Source organism: Tursiops truncatus, chromosome 11 (genome assembly GCF_011762595.2).
Source record: "Tursiops truncatus isolate mTurTru1 chromosome 11, mTurTru1.mat.Y, whole genome shotgun sequence".
Classification (NCBI taxonomy): Eukaryota; Metazoa; Chordata; class Mammalia; order Artiodactyla; family Delphinidae; genus Tursiops; species Tursiops truncatus.
Window position 1 is genome coordinate 22,399,827 of NC_047044.1, and position 22,463 is coordinate 22,422,289.

A 22,463-nucleotide genomic window follows, 5' to 3' on the forward strand; every position below is an offset into this window, starting at 1 on the left:
TTTGCAAATAAGCCTAAGATTCTCATTGATTTCAAAAAAGGCTTTCTACCTCCAGAACCCTTAAACGCTGAGGCAATTATACCATTAAGGCCTCTCTTTCTATGCAGAGATTATCTTGTTTCCTCGTAATTAGTATTTCCTGTTTACTGAGACAGACTACATTCAGAAACCACACATATCCCCAACTCCCAGCCCACCTCCACCCCCGTCTCACACTCTCCCTCTTTCTCACCACCCTCTGCTCTCTCTGGAATTGTGTAACTTGGAACCTCTTTTCCTTGCCGTAGGTTAACACAGTTGTGTTTTGGGTTTTGTTTTTGATTAAAGTATAGTTAACTTACAATATTATATTAGTTTCAGGTGTACAACATAGTGATTAGATATGTTTATGGATTATACTCCACATAAAGTCATTATAAATTATTGGCTGTATTCCCTGTGCTGTACATTACATCCTTGTAACTTATTTATTTTATAGCTTGTAGTTTGTACCTCTTATTCCCCTTCACCTGTCTTGCCTCACCACCACCACCCCCCAACTTCTCTCCCCTTTGGTAACCACTAGTTCTCTGTATCTGTGAGTCTGTTTCTGTTTTGCTATATTCATTTGTTTGTTTTATTTTTCAGATTCCACATATAGGTGAAAATATATAGCATTTGTCATTCTCTAGCTTATTTCACTAAGCATAACACCCTCCAGATTCATCCATGTTGCAAATGGCAAAATTTTATTCTTTTTTTTTTATGGCTGAGAAATATTCCATTGTATGTATATACCATATTTTACCTTCTTTATCCATTTATCTGTTGATGGACACAAGTTGCTTTCATATCTTGGCTGTTGTAAATAATGCTCCTACAAACATTGGGGTGCATATATCTTGTTTGAATTATTGTTTTCATTTTCTTCAGATATATACCCAGGAGTGGAATTTCTGGATCATATGGTAGTTTTATTTTTAGTTTTTTGAGGAACCTCCATACTGTTTTCCACAGTGGTTGTACCAATATACATTCCCACCGACAGTATCCTAAGGTTCCCTTCTCTCCACTTCCTCACCAACACTTGTTATTTCTTGTCTTTTTTACTACAGCCATTTTGACATGTGTGAGATGGTATTGTATTGTGGTTTTGATTTGTGTTTCCTGGATGATGAGTGATGTTGAGCACCTTTTCATGTGCCTGTAGGCCAACTGTATGTCTTCTTTGGGAAAATGTCTATTCAGGTCCTTTTCCCACTTCTTTAATTGGGTTGTTTGCTTCTTTGATACTGAGTTTTATGAGTTCTTTACATACTTTGGATATTAACCCCTTATCAGACATATCATTTGAAAATGTCTTCTCCCATTCAGTAGGTTGCCTTTTTGTTTTGTTGACGGTTTCCTTCACTGTGTGAAAGCTTTTAAGTTTGATAAGGTCCCATTTGTTTATTTTTGCTTCTACTTCCCCTGCCTAAGAAGACAGATCCAAAAAAATATTACTAAGACCTATGTCAGAAATTGTACTGCCTGTGTTTTCTTCTAGGAGTTTTTTGGTTTCAGGTCTTACATTTAGAATTTTTTATAAAATAAATCCATTTTGAGTTTATTTCTGTATATGGTATAAAATGTTCTAATTTCATTCTTTTACATGTAGCTGTCTAGTTTTCCCAGCACCACTTATTGAAGAGACTGTCTTTTCCTCATTGTATATTTTTGCCTCCTTTGTAGTAGATTAGTTAACCATATGTGCATGGGTTAATTTCTGGGCTCTCTGTTCTGGTCCATTGATCTATGTGTCTTTTTATGTGCCAGTACCACACTGTTTTGATTACTGTAGCTTTGTAGTATAGTCTGAAGTCAGAGCATGTGATACTTCCAGCTTTGTTCTTTTTTCTTAAGATTGCTTTGGCTATTCGGGGTCTTTTGTGGTCCATACAAATTTTAGGATTTTTTGTTCTAGTTCCATGAAAAATGTCATGGGTATTTTGATAGGGATTGCATTAAATCTGTAGATTGCTTTGGGTAGTATAGACATTTTAACAATACTGATTCTTCCAGTTCACAAACACAAGATGTCTTTCCATTTATTTGTATTGTCTCCAATTTCCAACACAGTTGTGTTTCGATGGCATCTGTCATACAAACTTATTTGCTGATTATTTAGTAGCAGTTGCTCTAAAAAATAATAGCAGAAGGAAAGAAAATCTGGAAAATCTAGTCACAGATTTTTGATTTTTTAGTTGAAGGGGTAGAGGTATAGGGAAGGACTTAGAGATGGTGGGAGGTAAGGGAGTTTTACATCACCCTTGGCAAGGCTGTGTAAAGGAATTTGGTGCTAAAATCAGAAGGAATAGAAAACTATTGAGAGTAGAAAGGAAAAGAAATAGGGTATAGTTGTTCCTTTCTTCTCCTCTTTGCCTGTCAGAGGTATCTCCCCTACTTCGTTTGTTGTCCATTGCAAAAGGGATCAGATTTGAGATTTCAGGGATGTCCCTTTAAGGTATACTTGCGTGCTAGATGCCATGAGGGACCCTAGGTTACAGTGACGCTGTACCTGACTTCCCAGAGCTTACAGTCTGGTTGAACAGGTAAGACACATATATATAACAAGAGAGCTAGCAGTACCCACCCTTGTATATCAAGTGTCAACAGCACAGGGCAGCCCACAAATACTAGAGAAGTTCAAAGAGAGAAGCGAGCAAGGAAGGCTTTAGGTGAATTTTAATCTCATCCTTGCAACATTCTAATGATAAAGAAGACAGGGATATTCTAGAGTATGCAAAGGTGTTATATATTTGGGCCAAAGAGATGCACATGACACAGTTGAAGACATGGAAGAGATTTGTCTGGTTGGAGTTAAAGACATTTTAGATTAATAGGAAAGAGGGCTGGAGAGGTGAAAGGCATGGTTCTTGATCTAAATCTACCCAGAGGTATCCATAATTGCACATTTAAGTAACAAAGATATTATTCAAAATTTTGCTGATAGGATTATTCAAGGATAGGGTAAGAAAGTTTTAAGTTTCTGTTGTACTTAAAAGAGAAATAATGCCCTAATTTAGTGCTTTATAATTTCCAGAGCAGCTTCCTAGCCATTCTCATTCAGTCCACAGAAATCCCTTTTAGTCTTGGAAGGCTGTGTAGTCATATATATTTAGATAGATGGGTGGATGATAGGTAGGTAGGTAGGTAAATGGATGGATGGATACATGCATAGATAATATGCAAGAATATATACACACACACATTTTAAAAAATATTTTTTCACCTACTGGATTGAGAGCCCTAGAGGACTGAATTTTTTTCTTCTTTGGTGCTCCCAAATTGCATTATATGTGGAAGACATCCAATAAATGTTTGCTGAATTAGATTATTATTGTCCCTTCAATATCACACCTCAAAGATGTTAAAGATCACTTAGCTAGAAGAAGAATTCAGGGCAAGAACAAAATGTCATGACTGTCTGCTCCAGAGGTCCTTCTATCCACCATACCATTCCAGACATGGATTATTACAGCCCAAGAAAGGAGAGAGCAAATGTCACAGTCAAAAATCGAATGCAAGTTCAAATGAGGATTTCTGGAATTGTGGGAGTTGAAATTGAATGACACACAGGCACTTTTGCCTTGATGCTCTCAGTGGAAAGTGTTTAGAAATTATTACCAGGAAGGGAGGAAAGCTTTCACATTTAATTGCAATTCCTCTGAGTTCTGCAGAGGAGAACAAACCTGATAAATTTCCATCTGAGCTTCCATTCTTGGCATTCAGAGCACTAGGAGTTTTGTTAGAAGAGGCCCCTCTGAAGGAAGATGAGCTCTCTAGATTTGCATGGGAGCTGCTGTCCTCACTTGGCAAATATCTAGAAAAGGGAAGGGGGAAATAATCTACCCTTTTAAAATGGAAGGGGGGTTCCGCATGCAGCGTGGAGCTGTTTCATTCAAAATACCATTTAAATAAAAATAAAATAAAAATCCCTCCCTAAATAAAAATCCAGAAATAAGAAGGATGCAGTCCCACAGTGATAACCAGAATCGCCTGTGTGCTCAGCACTGCTGCACGTGTAATCTCTGGAGGATTCCAGCTACCTGTGTAATTTCACGTCTGTCAGCTAAATCTGAACTCCAAAATATAACAAATGCAAAATGTGACACTGAGGAACATTATGTGGGTTTGTGATTTCTCCCTGGAGGACTGGGTCCAGCCGGCAATAAACGGATTGAGATTTCATGTGGAACATGGAGACAGACTGTCGCTACATGACTCTTCTTCATGACTCACGTGCATTCCTGCAGCGTTCTCTTGTGTTTTTCATATTGTGTCTATGCAAACATGGCAACGAAAATGGAAGTTGTAGGATGATAGCATTTATAAAGCACGTGGAATGTTTGATATTGAGAAAAGAAGCACAAGCTAAATTTCCAACAGGGAGGGGGGTGGTTAATGAATTATGACATACTTCTCAAAAGCAATAATATGGTAACATGGAGTTACTTTAAATGCCTGCTGAGGGTAGTATAAGTAGGAAAGTTCTTTAGGTTTAATATTGAGTGAAAAAAATTACAGTAAAAATTGTACTTACAGTATGACAACCGCAACACATAATCATGGGGACAAAATGAAAGGAAATGTACCTAAACACTAAGAGCCTAGGATAGCTCATCCTCTTATTTGTTTTTCTGTATTTCCTGTCTCTATAATGGGAACACAGTATTGTTATTATAATCAAAACATTAATTTTTAAAAAGAGAAAAACATGTTTAATTTATGTCACATTAAATTTAAAGAGGGAAGAAAAAGAAGTCTAGGTACCCTGACTTCCAGTTTGCTGTGACATATATTCTGATGTGACCTATTCAGTGTGAGGGTAATGTCATGATATTGTCTAGCAGAATTCCCACAGCTAAACCCAGAAACATAAATGACAGTGATATAATACTATAGGATTGTCACTCAGCACAGTTATTCACCTATTGCCAGGGTGTGCAAAGGGGTTTCTGAAGTTGTCTTCTTTAATTGATACTGGAGAAGATTCCCAGAGGCAGCTACTACTCTGATGAGTGAATACCAATATGCAGCAGGCCTGTGTTGTTTCAATTCCTTCCCTTTAACCCACATTTCTCATGATAGTTGTAATAAAAACCATTAAGAAAACATGCACTAACTTTAATTTTTTACCCATTGGAACTCAGCAGTTGGAACCACTTTCTTATCCTCATATGTATAATAATTTATTCTTTTTTTTTTTTTTTTTTTGCGGTACGCGGGCCTCTCACTGTTGTGGCCTCTCCCGTTGCAGAGCACAGGCTCCGGACGCGCAGGCTCAGCGGCCATGGCTCACGGGCCCAGCCGCTCCGCGGCATGTGGGATCCTCCCAGACCGGGGCACGAACCCGCATCCCCTGCATCAGCAGGCGGACTCTCAACCACTGCGCCACCAGGGAAGCCCAATAATTTATTCTTAGTTAATAGTTTGGCTCTGTAGTTTTTATGCCCAGTTTCTCTGTGTTTCCTCTTTGAATCCACCAAATAATTTGTGGCAGAAACTTGGTATTGGTTTTTTTGTTTGTTTGTTTGTTTTAGCATCTTTATTGGAGTATAATTGCTTTACAATGGTGTGTTAGTTTCTGCTTTATAACAAAGTGAATCAGCTATACGTATACATATATCCCCATATCTCCTCCCTCTTGTGTCTCCCTCCCACCCTCCCTACCCCACCCCTCTAGGTGATGACAAAGCACCGAGCTGATCTCCCTGTGCTACGTGGCTGCTTCCCACACATGTGGTAGTATATATAAGTCCATGCCACTCTCTCACATAGTCCCAGCTAACCCTTACCCCTTCCCGTGTCCTCAAGTCCATTCTCTACGTCTGCATCTTTATTCCTGTCCTGCCCCTAGGTTCTTCAGAACCTTTTTTTTTTTTAGATTCCATATATATGTGTTAGCATACGGTATTTATTTTTCTCTTTCTGACTTACTTCACTCTGTATGACAGTCTCTAGGTCCATCCACCTCACTACAAATAACTCAATTTCGTTTCTTTTTATGGCTGAGTAATATTCCATTGTATATATGTGCCACATCTTCTTTACCCATTCTTCTGTCGACACTTAGGTTGCTTCCATGTCCTGGCTATTGTAAATAGAGCTGCAATGAACATTGTGGTACATGACTCTTTTTGAATTATGGTTTTCTCAGGGTATATGCCCAGTAGTGGGATTGCTGGGTCGTATGGTAGTTCTATTTTTAGTTTTTTAAGGAACCTCCATACTGTTCTCCATAGTGGCTGTATCAATTTACATTGCTACCAACAGTGCAAGAGAGTTCCCTGTTCTCCATACCCTCTCTAGCATTTATTGTTTGTAGACTTTTTGATGATGGCCATTCTGACTGGTGTGAGATGATACCTCATTGTTGTTTTGATTTGCATTTCTCTAATGATTAGTGATGTTGAACATCCTTTCATGTGTTTGTTCGATATTGTTTTTTGAATTGAGCAGAATTGGCTCAATATCTTGGAATAGCTAAATCCTCAGTAGGTTGCCATTACTTTTCCTTTTACTCTGATGGGGTTCCTTCCTTTTACATGCAGTTAACTTTTCACCCAAGCAGTGATGAAAACCATACAGAATTCTTTTCTACCACAGTAACTATTGCTCCAGCTTTTTGAAAACTGAAGGTTTACAGACTGACTGCTCATGAATTATGGTGCCTGGGGTGGCAGGATCTCACTGTTTCCCTATCTGCTTACAACGATGATCAGATGTTAAGCTGTTCTCACTCAAGGCAAACCCAGCTGCCTTTGGACTTAAGTTTTCCATAATGACTATCTTTCTTTGGAATAGTCTTCCCGTTGTTTTGCCAATTGGATTTCTTACTGTCAACTTTGGAGTTTTGAAGCCAAATGTCACCCTCCCTACCTCTCTAACATTAGTCAACTTGAATTGAATCTTAGGTTCATGAGGACTTCTTGTCCTTTGTGTATATATGCATTTCATGAGGAATTCTGTAAGGTACACCCACCTGAGCTCTTTTGGCTTGAAGCTTTAACCCTGCCTTGAGCCTTGTCCAAAACTGAAACTGTATTATTTTAATGTTTTCAGATGATCGAGACCCAGTATAAATGTTTTGAACATGATAACTCAAAATAAAAATCACCATCTTATGAAGCATCATAATGTGTAGCTAATAGTGTAGCTAAGACCAAACAGTACAGAGGTTGATAGCAAGAAGAAGAGTGTGGTGAGTGGTAAAGAGCAGGTTAAGAATCAGGTGCAGATCCCAGACAGGATACCTGTTAGCGGTGAGACCTTCAACAAATTACTCAGTATTTCTAAGTCTCAGGTTTGGTATCTCTAAAATGGGAATGATACTGTTATAAGAATCAAATGAGATATTTACACATATATAGTACACTTGGAACAGTTTCTGGCACACCTGGAACATAGCAGATGTTCAATAAATGTAATCATCAGTATCTTCTGTAATATGGGATCATTTCTGGACTTCCCTGGTGGCGCAGTGGGTAAGAATCTGCCTGCCAATGCAGGGGACACGGGTTCGAGCCCTGGTCCGGGAAGATCCCACATGCCCCAAGCAACTAAGCCCATGCACCACAACTACTGAGCCTACGCTCTAGAGCCCGCGAGCCACAACTACTGAGCCTGCATGCCACAACTACTGAAGCCCGTGCGCCTAGAGCCCATGCTCCGCAACAAGAGAAGCCACCACAATGAGAAGCCTGCGCACTGCAACGAAGAGTAGCCCCCGCTGACTACAACTAGAGAAAGCCCGCACGCAGCAGTGAAAACCCAACACAGCCAAAATATAAATTAAAAAAAAAAAAGGATCATTTCTAATATAGAAGGAGAGTTACCCAGGCGTTCTTGACATGAACCATCACTCTGTGTTAATTTGTTCATTCTGTCCACCCATCTGTCTGTTTCCCTCTTCGGGCTAGTTGTGTGGAGGAGGCATCAATGGAGCTTAGTGTGGAGGAGGGCCTCAGCTTACCTCCTATTGGAGATTGAATGGTGGGATGGGAGAATAGGATGCATTCTTTTAGATTAGGTCTGATATTAAACTAATAGCTAGAAACCAGACCCATTACTACCAGTACATGTCACTTCAATGAGGGTTTTTCCAAGCTTAACCACATCTCATGATGCAAGGCACCAGCATATTTGTTTGACATCATTAACTTTATGAAAATGACCAAGTCCCTGTTTTTGCAGGTCAGATTTCCTTGCATCCTTAGAGACCACTAGCTGGAATGAGCACACCGTGAGATTGTGTCTTCTATGTGCTGGCACCGTGCTGATTATTCTCACAGTTTCACTCTTCATCTTTCCAACAACATTTGAGATTGGCATTAACTTCCTTATTTTATAGGCAAGAAAACTGGGATCAAAGGAATCAGGTAACTTGCCCAAAACTGAGCTGTCAGAGAGTAAACCAAAAGCAGCAATGGAAGTTACGCCAACTCAATTCTATCACAGTTATTTGTTATTTAGTGTCAGTTTTTTGTCAAAATAATTTTGAGTTGCTTTATTGCTATAAAAACATTTCTTGGCGGCTTCCCTGGTGGCGCAGTGGTTGAGAATCTGCCTGCTAATGCAGGGGACACGGGTTCGAGCCCTGGTCTGGGAGGATCCCACATGCTGCGGAGCAACTAGGCCCGTGAGCCACAACTACCGAGCCTGCGCATCTAGAGCCTGTGCTCTGCAACAAGAGAGGCCGCGATAGTGAGAGCCCCACGCACCGCAATGAAGAGTGGCCCCCACTTGCCACAACTAGAGAAAGCCCTTGCACAGAAACAAAGACCCAACACAGCAAAAATAAATAAATAATAAACTCCTACCCCCAACATAAAAAAAAAAAACATTTCTTGGGACTTCCTTGGTGGTCCAGTGGTAAAGAATCCGCCTTAGAATGCAGGGGATGTAGGGCTTCCCTGGTGGCGCAGTGGTTGAGAGTCTGCCTGCCGATGCAGGGGACACGGGTTCGTGCCCCAGTCCGGGAAGATCGCACATGCCGCGGAGCGGCTGGGCCCGTGAGCCATGGCCGCTGAGCCTGCGCGTCCAGAGCCCGTGCTCCACAGCGGGAGAGGCCACAACGGTGAGAGACCCGCGTACCACAAAAAAAAAAAAAATGCAAGGGACACGGGTTCAATCCCTGGTCGGGGAACTAGGTTCCCACATGCCACGGGGCAACTAAGCCCACGCACCACAGCTACTGAGCTTGCGCGCCTCAGCTAGAGAGCCTGCGTGCCGCAAACTACAGGGCCCACGCACTCTGGAACCCATGCACCACAACTACAGAGCCCACGTGCCCTGGAGCCCACGCGCCACAACTAGAGAAGAGAAAACCCACACACCACAACTAGAGAGAAGCCTGCGCGCTGCAACGGAAGATTCTACATGCCTCAACGAAGATCGCACGTGCCGCAACTAAGACCTGATGCGGCCAAAAATAAATAATAAATAAATAATAAATCTTAAAAACGTATATCTTTAAAAAAAACCCAAACATTTCTTAGCAGGTTTTAGGGGCCCAAGGCAGCACCATCAGCATCAGGTTCAATTCCCTACTGAGAGAAAGGCAGTGGAGATTTGGGGGGAGGAATTTATATCTAATAGAAGCTTTGGCAAAGTAATTGAGAATAAGAATAAAAGGGAATAAGAAAATGTAGTGGTTTTTAGACTTGCAGATACACTTGAAAAGGTTAATGTTGTAATTTTCCGAAATGGAGGAATTCTTTGATCTTGATGCTTAAAAAAAGAAGAAACAATGAAAGAATATAAGGGTATTTCTCTGGATTGTATGAACAGTATTGCCTGCAAGTAATCAGCCCGCGGACCACACTTAGCATATTTGTAAATCACCTGAAAAAAGGAGTATATGGTGAAATTCCCAAATTTGCAAGAACTACTAAGCTCCTCTGGGTAGTGAAATGCCAAGCTGGCTAATATGAATATAGAAGGATAACACAGGGTTACATGAGTGGGCAGAAAGATGGCAGATGGGCTTCTGCATGGACAACTGTAAGATAAGGAATGTAGGGAGAAATCATTCAAACCATCCTTCCAAGATTAAAGGGCTTTCAACTATCAGCTATAACAAAATGAAGAGGTTTTACAGTCAGTGTATATTTTTGTGCCTAGTTATTCCTACTGCAGCTAAAAAGCCAGCCCAAAATCAGGAGTGCTTAGAAAGGGCATTTTTAAAGGGGCATTAAAAGCAGGAAATAGTAGCCCACTCGTAAGGCCATGGTTCACTTATACCTGGAATGTTGTGAGTAATGTGTTCAGCAGACCTGAAGCATTTGGAATACAGGAGGAGAAGGTACAGAGAGAGTGGACTAAAAGGACTGCTTTATGAAAACAACCTGCAAAGATGAGAGGATTTATCAGCCTGGGAAGACGAAGGTTTATAAAATCAGAGGGATGTGGTGCAGGTAGACACACGCTGATTAACATTTACCATCCCCATCTTCGACAGACATGGGTCAGAGAGTGAATATAAAAGGAATAGAGCAAATTTGTGTTTATCAGAGAGGAAACATGGTGGGGTTAGGGATAAATTAGGAGTTTGGGATTAACATATACACACTACTATATATAAAATAGACAACCATCAGGGACCTACTGTATAGCACAGGGAACTCTACTCAATATTCTGTAATAACCTATATGGGAAAAGAATCTGAAAAAGAATGGATATATGTATATGTATAACTGAATCACTTTGCTGTACACCTGAAACTAACACAACATTGTAAATCAGCTATACTCAAATATAAAATAAAAATTAAATTAGAAATTAAAAATAAATTTGGGGGCTTCCCTGGTGGTGCAGTGGTTGAGAATCTGCCTGCTAATGCAGGGGACACGGGTTCGAGCCCTGGTCTGGGAAGATCCCACATGCCGTGGAGCAACTAGGCCCGTGAGCCACAACTACTGAGCCTGTGTGTCTGGAGCCTGTGTGTCTGGAGCCTGTGCTCCGCAACGAGAAGCCGCGATAGTGAAGAGGCCTGTGCACCGCGATGAAGAGTGGCCCCCACTTGCCACAACTAGAGAAAGCCCTCTCACAGAAACGAAGACCTAACACAGCCAAAAATAAATATAAAAATAAATAAATAAATAAAAAAGATTACTATTAATTAAAACCAGACATCCCAAGTTAATGAATTTAAAAATAAATAAATAAAGTTTTAATTAAAAAATAAATAAAAGGAATAGAGCATCATGCTGGTTTAAAATTGAAATCAGATTAGGCAGAAAGGCCAATAGGCTAACTGACAAATAGGCCAATAATAGTTCAAGGTAGCACAGGATGAGTGCCAAGGAAATGCGCACTTCAACCCCTTAAAACTTGAAAAGAGAAATTTTTTTAAAAAATCATTTTCACAATGGGTCATTCACTTTGGGAACTAGTTACCCAACAAGGGTTGTTCTATCCTGGTACTACACTTGTGCAGAAAGAGGTGAATATATTTCTTATGAAGGGATTTATAATTTGTTGTTTTAAAAAAGTCAGTAATATTTGGAGATACGCCCAAACTTTGCTGTTTGCCTTGGCATAAAACAAGTTTTGGAGTCAGGCAAACCATATTCAAATCCCAGAGCCACCACATACTAGCTCTTAGGTGGGCTACTTAACCACTCTGAACCTCAATCTCCTCCTCTGTAAAGCAAGAAGAACACCTTCCAGTTAGGAATGTTGGGATGAAGGAAAGAGTAACATTTGTAAAGCTCTGGGAAGGGCTGAGGACAGAGGCTGTCTGCAAGGCTTGGTTTCCTTTGTTATCTCTTCTACACTATGCCCTTTGCAGCCCTGTCAGATTCAAAAATCCCATCCTGGGGAGTCTCTGGTCAGGCAGTACTTGATTCTAATCCTACTTTGCTACTTTCATCTGTATTAACATTCATTCTTCCATATTCATTGAGCCCCCACTATTTCAAACATTGGTTTAGGTGTTTGGGAAATAGTAATGATAAAGATATACCTGCTGTCTGGAAGCTTACCTGGGGGAGAGGGCTACACAAACACTAAACCTGCAAATAAAGTTATTTCAGAGAATTATACGAAGAGGATCACAGGGTAGAGGGGTGAGGGCTCCGTTCTTTTAGAGAGGAGATGGGAAGGGCCTTTGTGAGAAGACAGATAACACTTAAACAACGTCCAAAGGGATGAGAAGGTGTCATTTGAAAATTGCTGGGGAACATTCCAGGCAGATGGAGAAACAAGGGTGGAGGCCCCAAGGCCAGAATGAGTGTGGAATGTTCAAAGAACAGAGAAGGCTGGAGGGGAGAGAGGAGGGGACACAGAGAAAGACAGAGGGCAGGCAGCCTTGTTGGAACTTGAGGCCAGCTCAGGACTCAGATTTTATTCTGAGCCGTAGGAAGCTATTAGAGGGACGAGGCTTGACTTCTACTTTGGAAGGGTCCTGTGGCTGCTTGGTAGAGAGTTAGACCCTAGGGCAGCCTGAGTGGCAGCACTGTCCCTGCTTTCTCTTCCTACCCACACTGCCTTGCCATTCTGTTCCTCTCTCTCTGGATCCGAGGGGACACACTGATTTCACACCACATCTCTCCCGGTGCAGAGGTAACTTTGCACAAATCTCTTTCCGCTCCTTTATCTTTTAGGACATGTAAAAATTATTTTTCTCAAGTGAAATATTTAACCCAAATATATGTCTTTTCAGGTTTTAAAAATCAATTTGATTGGCCACAGGAAACGTATCTTGGCATCTCTAGGAGACAGGCTGCACGACGACCCACCACAGAAGCCCCCTCGGTCCATCACCCTCAGGGTAAGTACCCAGCATGCTTGTTTTGTCCTCCACTCTTATCCTCGAAAATTATTTTGTGCAATAAAATAAAAATGATTGAAGCAGTGGGTCAGGAAGTACGGGCTGTTTTCCATGTAGCCTACCTCGCCTGTATAAAAAACTATCTCGCCTTTGATAGTGTTTTCTACGACAAGATTTGTTTTTCTCGGTTGGTTAAATATATATTTTTGAGATTTAAATTAACATCTGAAAAACCACCACCTTTAAAGAACCTCTCCGCCAGCCCGCATCCCACACACCCCTCTACACCAAGAGAAGAAATGAGTTTTCTGTCAAACTCCTCAAACCCACAGGTAGAAAATCGATGAGGACCAGAGTTAAGTAAAAGATCAATTTAAAATTAACCTTAGGGTCTTCTGTTTTTAAGAAGTGAAAATTTTTCAACTTTGCCCACTTCAAAAATTAAGAGCAGAGAATCTAGAACTTTATTTAGTAAACTGTTTCAGCTGTATTTTAGAATTATGGGGTAGAAAAACTAGGAGGAAGAGAGAAATAAAGTGGGAGAGGAAGGAAGGCAAGAAAGAGCAGAGGGAAGGAGACAGAGAGAGAGAAGATTGCCAGGCCGAATGGCAGCGGAAGGAGTAGCCAGTGGTCGCTGGTGTTCATGAGGCCTGTAGAAACGTTTCAAAAATTTACCATAAAGGCAGGGTCACCATGACCAGTTGGAGAGTTCCAACTCTGTTCTCTTTATTGAGTCCTGCACTTGCTTGCTTCTCATTCCTTTTCTGCAAGTGTCAGAAAGGGTAGTGATAATAAACGAACACAAAAGTAGCACTTAGATATCACTGCCAGCGATGAAATGCAGTCGAATGCCTCTTATCAGTGGACTTCAGCAAACAGTAACTACTGTCAGTATCACAGAGGATCGAGCAGGAGAGGAGCTGTTAAGATTTTTAAAGCTGATTCAGTTTTAAAGGAAAAGAAAATACACAAAGGCTTCAGGAAATGCAAGAGAATTGGCTCCAGGAGGGCCATGAGGAAAACTGACAATTGGGGCAGTTGGAATACACTGGTTTATTTGGAGGCTAGTGAAGGCTTAGGGAGTAGTGAAGATAGAAGAGGACCTATTTCTCCCTCAGTAAGAAAAGCCTCAAATAAATTGGGGGAAAATAAGACTAGAAAGGCATTATCGTTTTGCCTTTGTTTTGCTACACAAAAGAGGAGAAAGATATAGGCACCATCAGTGTAACCATCCTAAAATGACCCTCTTGAGGAGTAATTCCCTGCTACTTACCCTACTGTCTTTCCTTCCTCTGCTGAACCTCTCCCTCTGGGTCCCTGGAAGAGATTTAGGGAAACAGACAAATCAAAGACAGAAGTTCCCGAGAAAAAGTGTACGACCTTAATCCATCATAGGAGGTCCAGCACATCTTGGGGAGAAGTAGCCTGGAGAATCGGCACGATCCAATCCTCCACTTACTTGCACACATCAGAGCCCAGCTGTCTTCCCCCCTTTATCTTACTTCTTTTTTTTTTTTTTTTTTTTTTTTTTTTTTTGCGGTACGCGGGCCTCTCACTGTTGTGACCTCTCCCGTTGAGGAGCACAGGCTCCGGACGCGCAGGCTCAGTGGCCATGGCTCACGGGCCCAGCCGCTCCGCGGCATGTGGGATCTTCCCGGACCAGGGCACGAACCCATGTCCCCTGCATCGGCAGGCAGACTCTCAACCACTGCTCCACCAGGGAAGCCCCTATCTTACTTCCTGACCCGTTTCCCCCAGTTCTCTCTGCCATTGAAGCCCATCCTCTGTCATTACATGCATTGCTCTGCAGTCTGTGCGTGTGACATGCCGTTTCCATAGTGTCCTCTTCCTGGCAGGGATTGCCAGGCCACTCGCTGATGGAGGATCAACACCCATGAGGTCCCACTTTAGCTTTCTTGTCATGGCATCTACCATGGTGAGGCCCCTCTGTCCACATAGAGACACGGTGCCTTCCCTTGTAAACACAAGTGATAGTGTCAGGGGTGCCCAACATAGGTGTGCCTCTCTCCTGGGATCATCCATGGTGCTGGCTTAAGAAAACAGAGCCTGATTGTTGATATTGTAAACCTTCAACCTGAAATGCTTAGTGGGGAGGTATTGATTGTGCCTTTAATAAAATGGTAGAATGTCATCGATTCCTTGGCAGTTGATTCAGAAATGACTCCCCACCCCCGCAGTGTATCTTGTCAGTATTTCACAGTTTTGAAACCAGAGGTCAGCCACAAGAACATGGTATTTATTTCATGATGTATTTCCATTCAGGAACCCAGTGGTAATCACACTCCTCCTCAGTTGTCTCCATCACTTAGCCAAAGCACTTACACCACTGGTGGCTCCCTAGACGTTCCTCACATTATCATGCAGGGCGATGCAAGGAGGAGAAGAAATGAAAACTACTTTGATGATATTCCCCGATCAAAACTGGAGAGGCAGATGGCCCAGGTAAGGTGTTTGAAGCGTCTGTGCTGTTTTTGTCTTTCACCCACATCAAGCGATGCATTCCAGTTTTGAACAGTTGCTTACAATGGATGCCTACTGTGCACAACGTAACTGGAATTCTACCATTTTATGCCATGACTTTCGTTCTCTGCTCAGTTGAACTAGAATGAAATGGACCTTTCTGGGAATGGAATGTGTACACAGATCCCTGTTATCCATTTCTTTACTGAAGAAGTTATGTCTGATCTCTTTGCACCCAGAAAGTCTTTGCCCTAAAGGGAGTAATACTGTGTAAGAATCAAATCATAATGAAAAACTAAATCATAAAAGTCTAGATTATAGAATGTAAATTGGTCAGATGACAGGGCAAAAGTTGGGGGTGGGGGAGCATTAACTCCGAGAAGTGTGGTTCATTTTCTCCCAAGTTTACACATTTGTGTAGAATTGTACAATGGGGACTAGTTGCATCCATCTCATGCTGTCACCTCGAGTGGTTGAAAATGATGCTGCTGCCTGACACAGATAACTGAAGAGAGAGGTCTGTCCTGTTCAGACCTTTCCATGTTTTGGGTATGGATGTCCGTGTTTCGCCTGTCCGCAGGTTGCTGCTCAGGAACTCAGGTCAGCCATGACCAAATAGTGGTGCTCTTCCTAAAGCACATTCAGATGGGCAGCTAGCTCTGCAGCGTCATCCCGAGGCTCACAGCTATGCATTTGTTGACAGCTGTTGGCAGAATCAACCCTTTTCATCCTCATTCTAGGTTCAGACTGAGCGTTGAGAGGCTTCTCTGCCTCCCACACCTAAGATGCCAATCTTGAGGTGAAAATTTGACTGCAATTGCGTTGCCTTGGTTGTTAAATATTTTCCTCAGCTGTTTGGTGAGATACTGTTTTTTTTAAAGCCTTTGGTAAACATTCAGTGCTTGCCGCTCACGAAAGAAAAATGTGAAGAGAATGTTCTGGAAGCCATGGCTCTTCTGCCTGCATATGCCCTGGAGAGAAGGGGTCTGAGATATTGTGTCTCCTTTCAACTTGCTCAATATCAAATTGTTCTCAGGGTTCTTTGTGCAAAGAATAGCAATGTTGGGATTATGGAGAATCTTTTATTGAAGGGAGGTGGAAAATGTGGGAGAGACAAGAAAAGAATAATTTTCCCTCTCTCTCTTGTTAAGTATTGTCTTTTAATCCTTATTACTGTTTTCACTGATGCTTTTTTTAAATAAAGAATCTAAAAGCTTTTTTCCCCAAGATGTTCATACATTTCCTGCTATTTGTTAGTATCTGTGGATCACATATGTGGTTACATTTCTCTAATGACAGTCTTTCAGAGACATGGTTTGTTTTAACCTTGAACCATGTAGTCTTTAGTATTAATGCAAACTGGGTCTTTCCTGGACCCTTTTCTTCCCTGAGTAAGGGCGGAGCATCCATTAACAAGCATTATCTGTTACTGCCTGTGCCAAATTCAGGAACAGAATCACCTGTCTGAACTGCTTATGTAATTTATGCGAGTTCTCCACACAGTGCAGTTTTTTTCAGAGAGGAAATTAATTACTCTTTGGCCTGAGTATGCACATCAGAAGTAATCTAGCAATTGCTCCCTTATGATCTTTGTGAGATTCACAACCTAGGGGCAGTATTACCGTCTGAAGAGCCTAGATCTTTCTCTTGTCATTCCAATCAGAATGCATCCCTTTCTGGAATTGCCTTGCCCTTGAGAAAATTGAATGAACTTTTATCTGGCCAGGTGAGAAAGGCCAAAATGCACAAAGAGAAATGAGGTAAGCAGTGGATGAGTTGGGAGCTATGGGAGGTCTGTGTGAATGTGCTTATTTCCCTCCTGTGTACTGTTCACAATGATCGGATGACTGATGGAGACCTAGGCCTCCATCAGCAGCCAGGAGCTTATTAGAAGCTTTCTAACATCCCACTGCTCAATACAGCACTTTTGCTGCAGAATAAATAGGAGATGGCACTACAGGAATCCAATCGATAAGAAAAAGGGATTCTGGGATTGCAGCTCTTTAGGCTGTGTTAATTGCAGTTTTTTATTTGTCTTGAGACTTTCTCAGTCTAGAAATGCCAGAAATCGTGGAGAAATGAATGGGTACCTTTTAAAAAATAGAACCATTTCAAAGCTTTAACCTGTCAAAATATGAAATACTTGGTAATTTTGTTGTTGAACAGTTTTATTTATGTGACTTTTTCACCACTCAGCCACCCAATTGATGTTTTTTCTTATTTTTCTGCTTCTGGTCATTTGCTGTAATAATTTTTGAAATCCGTTCGCTTTTTTTTTTTTTAGAACCCATCAAACTGTCTCTAGACCACGTCTTCCCCAATGTTATGCCCTTAGCCAGTAAAGCTGAATTCAAGTCTTCTTCCTAAGGGCTTGAATTAGCAATTTTAGCAATTAAATTCCTGTAAGCAAGCAGCTAGTTACACCTCCTTCCCACCTGGAGCTCAGTCCCTGAGGTTCCTTCCCAAGGGGTTTCTCCCAAGGGGCTTACTTGAGGTTGGGTAACGCATGCCTAACCAGTCTGTTTCCCACTAAAAGGCCGAAGTCCACCTTCAGGCTTTCTTACTTACTTACTAAAAGAAAGGAAAACACAATTAAAAGAAAATCACCTGGACAAATCCTTGTTCTCAGAAACCCCTTTACTGCTTCACGTTTACCTGCGCCCCCAGAAGAGTGATTTGGAATTCTAGCCGTAGGCCAGGAACCTTAAGTTCTTGGCGGCTGCAGTAATTCCTGGCAGCATAGCTTTTGCCCAGCAGACGTGTGGAAGTGCTTTAACTTGAAAAGCCAATGCTGAAAGTTACATTGAGATAAATTTAATGTCCATTCCACCTATTAAATTTGTTCGTTAGCAAATATTTTTTTAAAAGGTAACACAGTGTTTGACTACTTGTTTTCAGTTCGAACCGATGTTTAAAATACTTGTCTTGGAATCCAGAGGGTTTTAAATAGTACGGCTATTGTTTGCTTTTATTCTGATGTAAGCAATATTGTGGCATCAAACTGTCTTAAATAAATATGTGAGAAACAAAATCAAGTTCAGTACTGATAGGATTTTTGAAACCATGAAATGTAATGATGTAAACACATCTAAACAATGGGTTGCCTATCATGCTGAAAACATAGCTTTCTAGCCTATAATTCTAAATTGGACTCAGCCCAGAAGTTCTGAAAGGCTCCCCTATTTCCATATCCCTAATAAATAAATGTTGCATTCACATTTGTATAATAATACCTTAATGCGTATAGAGCTTGCTTTTAAATTTCCAAAGTACTGTCACATCTGTCATCTCATTTTAGCACAGACAAGGTATCCTACACAACTATTTATGTGTGTGTAGCCCATGGCAGATCAGCTTTTAAGGCCAAGTTCTGTGGAGATGAGATAGTAAGTGAAAATATGAAAAATAATAACAGAAGGAGGAAAAGTATTTCCAGTATTTAGGACCTAATTGCAATATTTAGAAATTTTCTTGAGTGATATTTAGGAGAAGTCAAAACATCCTTAAAATGAATAATAAATGAGAGTAATGGAATTAATAAAGTTTAGGGACCACATTCTCCAAAGTTATGAAAAAAGGAAACGGAGTTTCCCAAAGTGAAACTTATAACCATTTATTTATAACCAAATACTTATGGAAAAATGAAATAATACTTCTATTTTCACAAAATAAAAAAGACTCCTAAACAGTAAGAGAAAACCCACACTATAGAAGTTCTTGTGTTTTGAATGCTCTCATCTAATTAGAAATATCAATATTGCCTGAGGCAGTTACCTTACCTGATGCGTACAAACCTTAGAAACAGACATTATCCACATTTCAAAGACTGGGAAACAGAAATTACATGACTTGGTGGGGGTAGCACAGCCAGAAAGAAACCAAATGAGAACTTGCCTGGGGCAATATGTCAGGCACTAGAAAGGCTTTGTCTAAATTGCTTCTAAATCACTAGAAAGTTGATTCAGTTGAAAGTCTAATATATCTTGATCCAAACAGTATTACTTAATAAGTACGACTAGATCAATTACTTCTTTATTTGAAAGCACTTTACATATTATATTAGTTCTACAAATGGTCGTTCTTTTGATTCTGTTAGAGGAAGAGAAATGGAAACTGGGCCACATAGAAGCCCTGCCATGGCCCCATCCATGTCTGAAATTCCACATGCAGTATCTTATTTAAACCTCACAGCAGCCCCTTCTATACTCAAGGAACCCAGCTGGGTGAGCGCTTTGCCTTGCAGCTGCTACGTGGCAGAGCCAGGACTCAAGCTGTCTGCCTGACCATGTCCTGTTCTATGGCCCCTGATGCCCGGTGGGCTACTTCTATTTTAAAATGATATAGAATATCTTAGTAACAGTTCAATACATACTAATTTCCCATATGCTCTAACAGATTATACATAGGAACAGTGAGCAGAATGAGGATAAAATTGCTAGTTGTTTAGTGGAAACTTACTGAATCAGCTCATGGTTCTCACCATAAAACCTTTTTTTAAAAAAATACTTAATTTAAAAAATTTTATTTTATTGAAGTATAGCCAATTTATAATATCATGTTAGTTTCAGGTATACTATGAGTCTGTTTCTGTTCGGAAAATAAGTTCATTGATATCTCTTTTTTTTAGATTCCACATATAAGTGGTATCATATGATATTTGTCTTTCTCTGTCTGGCTTATTTCACTTAGTAGGATAATAGTAGTAGTAGGATAATCTCTAGGTCCATCCATGTTGCTGCAAATGGCATTATTTCATTCTTTTTTATGGCTGAGTAATATTCCATTGTATGTATATAACCACATCTTCTTTATCCATTCATCTGTCAATGGACATTTAGGTTGCATTCATGTCTTGGCTATTGTGAATAGTGCTGCTGTGAACATAAGGGTGCATGTATCTTTTTGCATTATGGTTTTCTCCGGATATTTGCCTAGGAGTGGGATTGCTGGGTCGTATGGTAGCTTTGTTTTTAGTTTTTTAAGGAACCTCCATACTGTTCTCCATAGTGGCTGTATCAATTTACATTCCCACCAACAGTGTAGGAGGGTTCCCTTTTTTCCACACCCTCTCCAACATTTATTGTGTGTAGATTTTTTGATGATGGCCATTCTGACCGATGTGAGGTGATACCTCATTGTAGTTTTGATTTGCATTTCCCTAATAATTAGTGATGTTGAAGCATTTTTTCATGTGTTTTTTGGCTATCTGAGTGTCTTCTTTGGAGAAATGTCTATTTAAATTTTTTGTCCATTTTTTTATTGGGTTATTGGTTTTTTTGATATTAAGCTTCATGAGCTGTTTATATATTTTGGAGATAATCCCTTGTCAGTTGCTTTGTTTGCAAATATTGTCTCCCATTCTGAGGTCTGTCTTTTTGTTTTGTTTATGGTTTCTTTGCTGTGCAAAAGCTTTTAAGTTTAATTAGGCCTCATTTGTTTATTTTTGTTTTTATTTTCATTACTCTAGGAGATAGATCAAAAAAGATTATTTGTAGACTTTTTGATGCTGGCCATTCTGACAGGAGTGAAGTCATACCTCATTGTAGTTTTGATTTGCATTTCTCTAATAATTAGCAATGTTGAACATTTTTTCATGTGGCCATTGGCCATCTGTATGTTTTCTTTGGAGAAATGTCTATCTAGGCCTTCTGCTCATTTTTTGATTGGATTGTTTGTTTTTTTGATATTGAGCTGTATGAGCTGTTTGTATATTTTGGAAACTGATCCCTTGTCGGTTGCATCATTTGTAAACATTTTCTCCCATTCTGTAGGTTGTCTTTTCGTTTTGTTTATGGTTTTCTTTGCTGTGCAAAAGCTTTTAAGTTTAATTAGGTCTCATTTGTTTATTTTTATTTCCATTCCTCTTGGAGATGAGTAAAAAGATATTGCTGCGATTTATGTCAAAGAGTGTTCTGCCTATATTTTCCTCTAGGAGTTTTATAGTATCTGGCCTTACATTTAGGTCTTTAATCCATTTCCGAGTTTCTACAGTGTTTATTTGTTGATCCTCTTAGTGGAAACCCTTCCTGCACATTTGGTAGAACTCTGCCCTCCTCCCACGTTTGTGAAAAGCTTTGTAGGTAGCTGTGGGGTTTACTGCATATACAGAGAAGTTCTTGCCCGTGAGGGTTTCTCCAATTAGTGGATGCTGTTTCCTTAGCAGCATCTTCAGTTGGAGTTTTGATTTGGTTTCTTTCAGGCTGTGTGACCTGTACCAAGTCATGCGATTTCTCTGAACTTCGGTTTCCTTGTCTTTAAATCATGGATAAAGACTGCCTGGCAGGCTTGTGTGTGTCAGATAATTTATGTTTAAGTATATTCTAAACTGTAAATCACAATGTATATATAGATAGATAGATGATATGACTATCGATTCAGATATATCATCTATCAGTCCCTAATTCAAAGGTCCCTGATTCATTGTAGGGCCAGTTAATGCCAAAGACATTAGAAAGGTAAGTGCTCAGATGGTTGTAGCATTCTATAAAGACCATCCCTTTGTTCCAGTATTATTTCCATGCTTAGAATGTATATTGAGAATGGAATTGGAATTTTCCTCCTTATTATTTTAATTGTATAAATATGAAGGCTGCCAAGGAGCATCTTTCATCATGGAAAAGGGATCTGTGAAATGATCACAAAGCCAGGGAAAGCAGAGGAGAGATGGAAGAGTCCTCTGCAAATTCAGCATACAAAAGTATGTAGCAAAGGATATCTTACAGTAATAACACATTAATATTGTAACATGGTAAGAGAAAATATTAAGTGAGAAAGAAAAGATTGTTTTTGACTTAAATGAACTTTAAAACTTGTTTGAAATACAAAGTACACAAAATTGTTAACTAGAAAGCATGGATAGCCCCAAAATCCATGAGGCAAACACTGAGCCAGCCTATGAGAAAGAAGGGAGTAATTTATTCTTCTGTATTTTCTCTGGGAAAGGAAGCCTGGTGTTCCTAGAAATTCTACCCACTGCTCTCATGTTATGGAATTTACAGAATCAGCCTTCAAAAAATGGTACAACTGTGTTGAAAAGAACAGCATTTTACAAAGCGACTTTTCCCCCACTAAACAAGTTTTATTACTGAGTTACATTAGATTTTTTCAGATGTCCATGAGTTAGTGGCTAATTTTTAATTTAGATTTTCATCACCTCACCACTGCTCAGAAAAGTTCAGCGTGTCCATG

At 40.3% G+C, this 22,463-nt stretch overlaps 1 protein-coding gene across 17 annotated transcripts in view; it reads left to right on the plus strand.

The window, feature by feature from the left end:
- Positions 1-22,463, plus strand: part of ANKS1B (ankyrin repeat and sterile alpha motif domain containing 1B) — a 416,932-nt gene that overhangs the window by 317,912 nt on the left and 76,557 nt on the right. For 8 of the 17 annotated variants that reach the window (XM_033866212.2, XM_033866217.2, XM_019918430.3 and 5 more), the window contains exons 4-5: positions 12,687-12,794; positions 15,078-15,257. The exons of 3 other annotated variants lie outside the window; for them this stretch is intronic. In XM_033866212.2, the coding sequence (XP_033722103.2) occupies positions 12,687-12,794; positions 15,078-15,257 (288 nt within the window). Of the gene's footprint in view, positions 1-12,686; positions 12,795-15,077; positions 15,258-22,463 lie in introns of those variants that run through there. 6 more of the 17 variants (XM_033866222.2, XM_019918433.3, XM_033866221.2 and 3 more) reach the window with 2 other exon arrangements.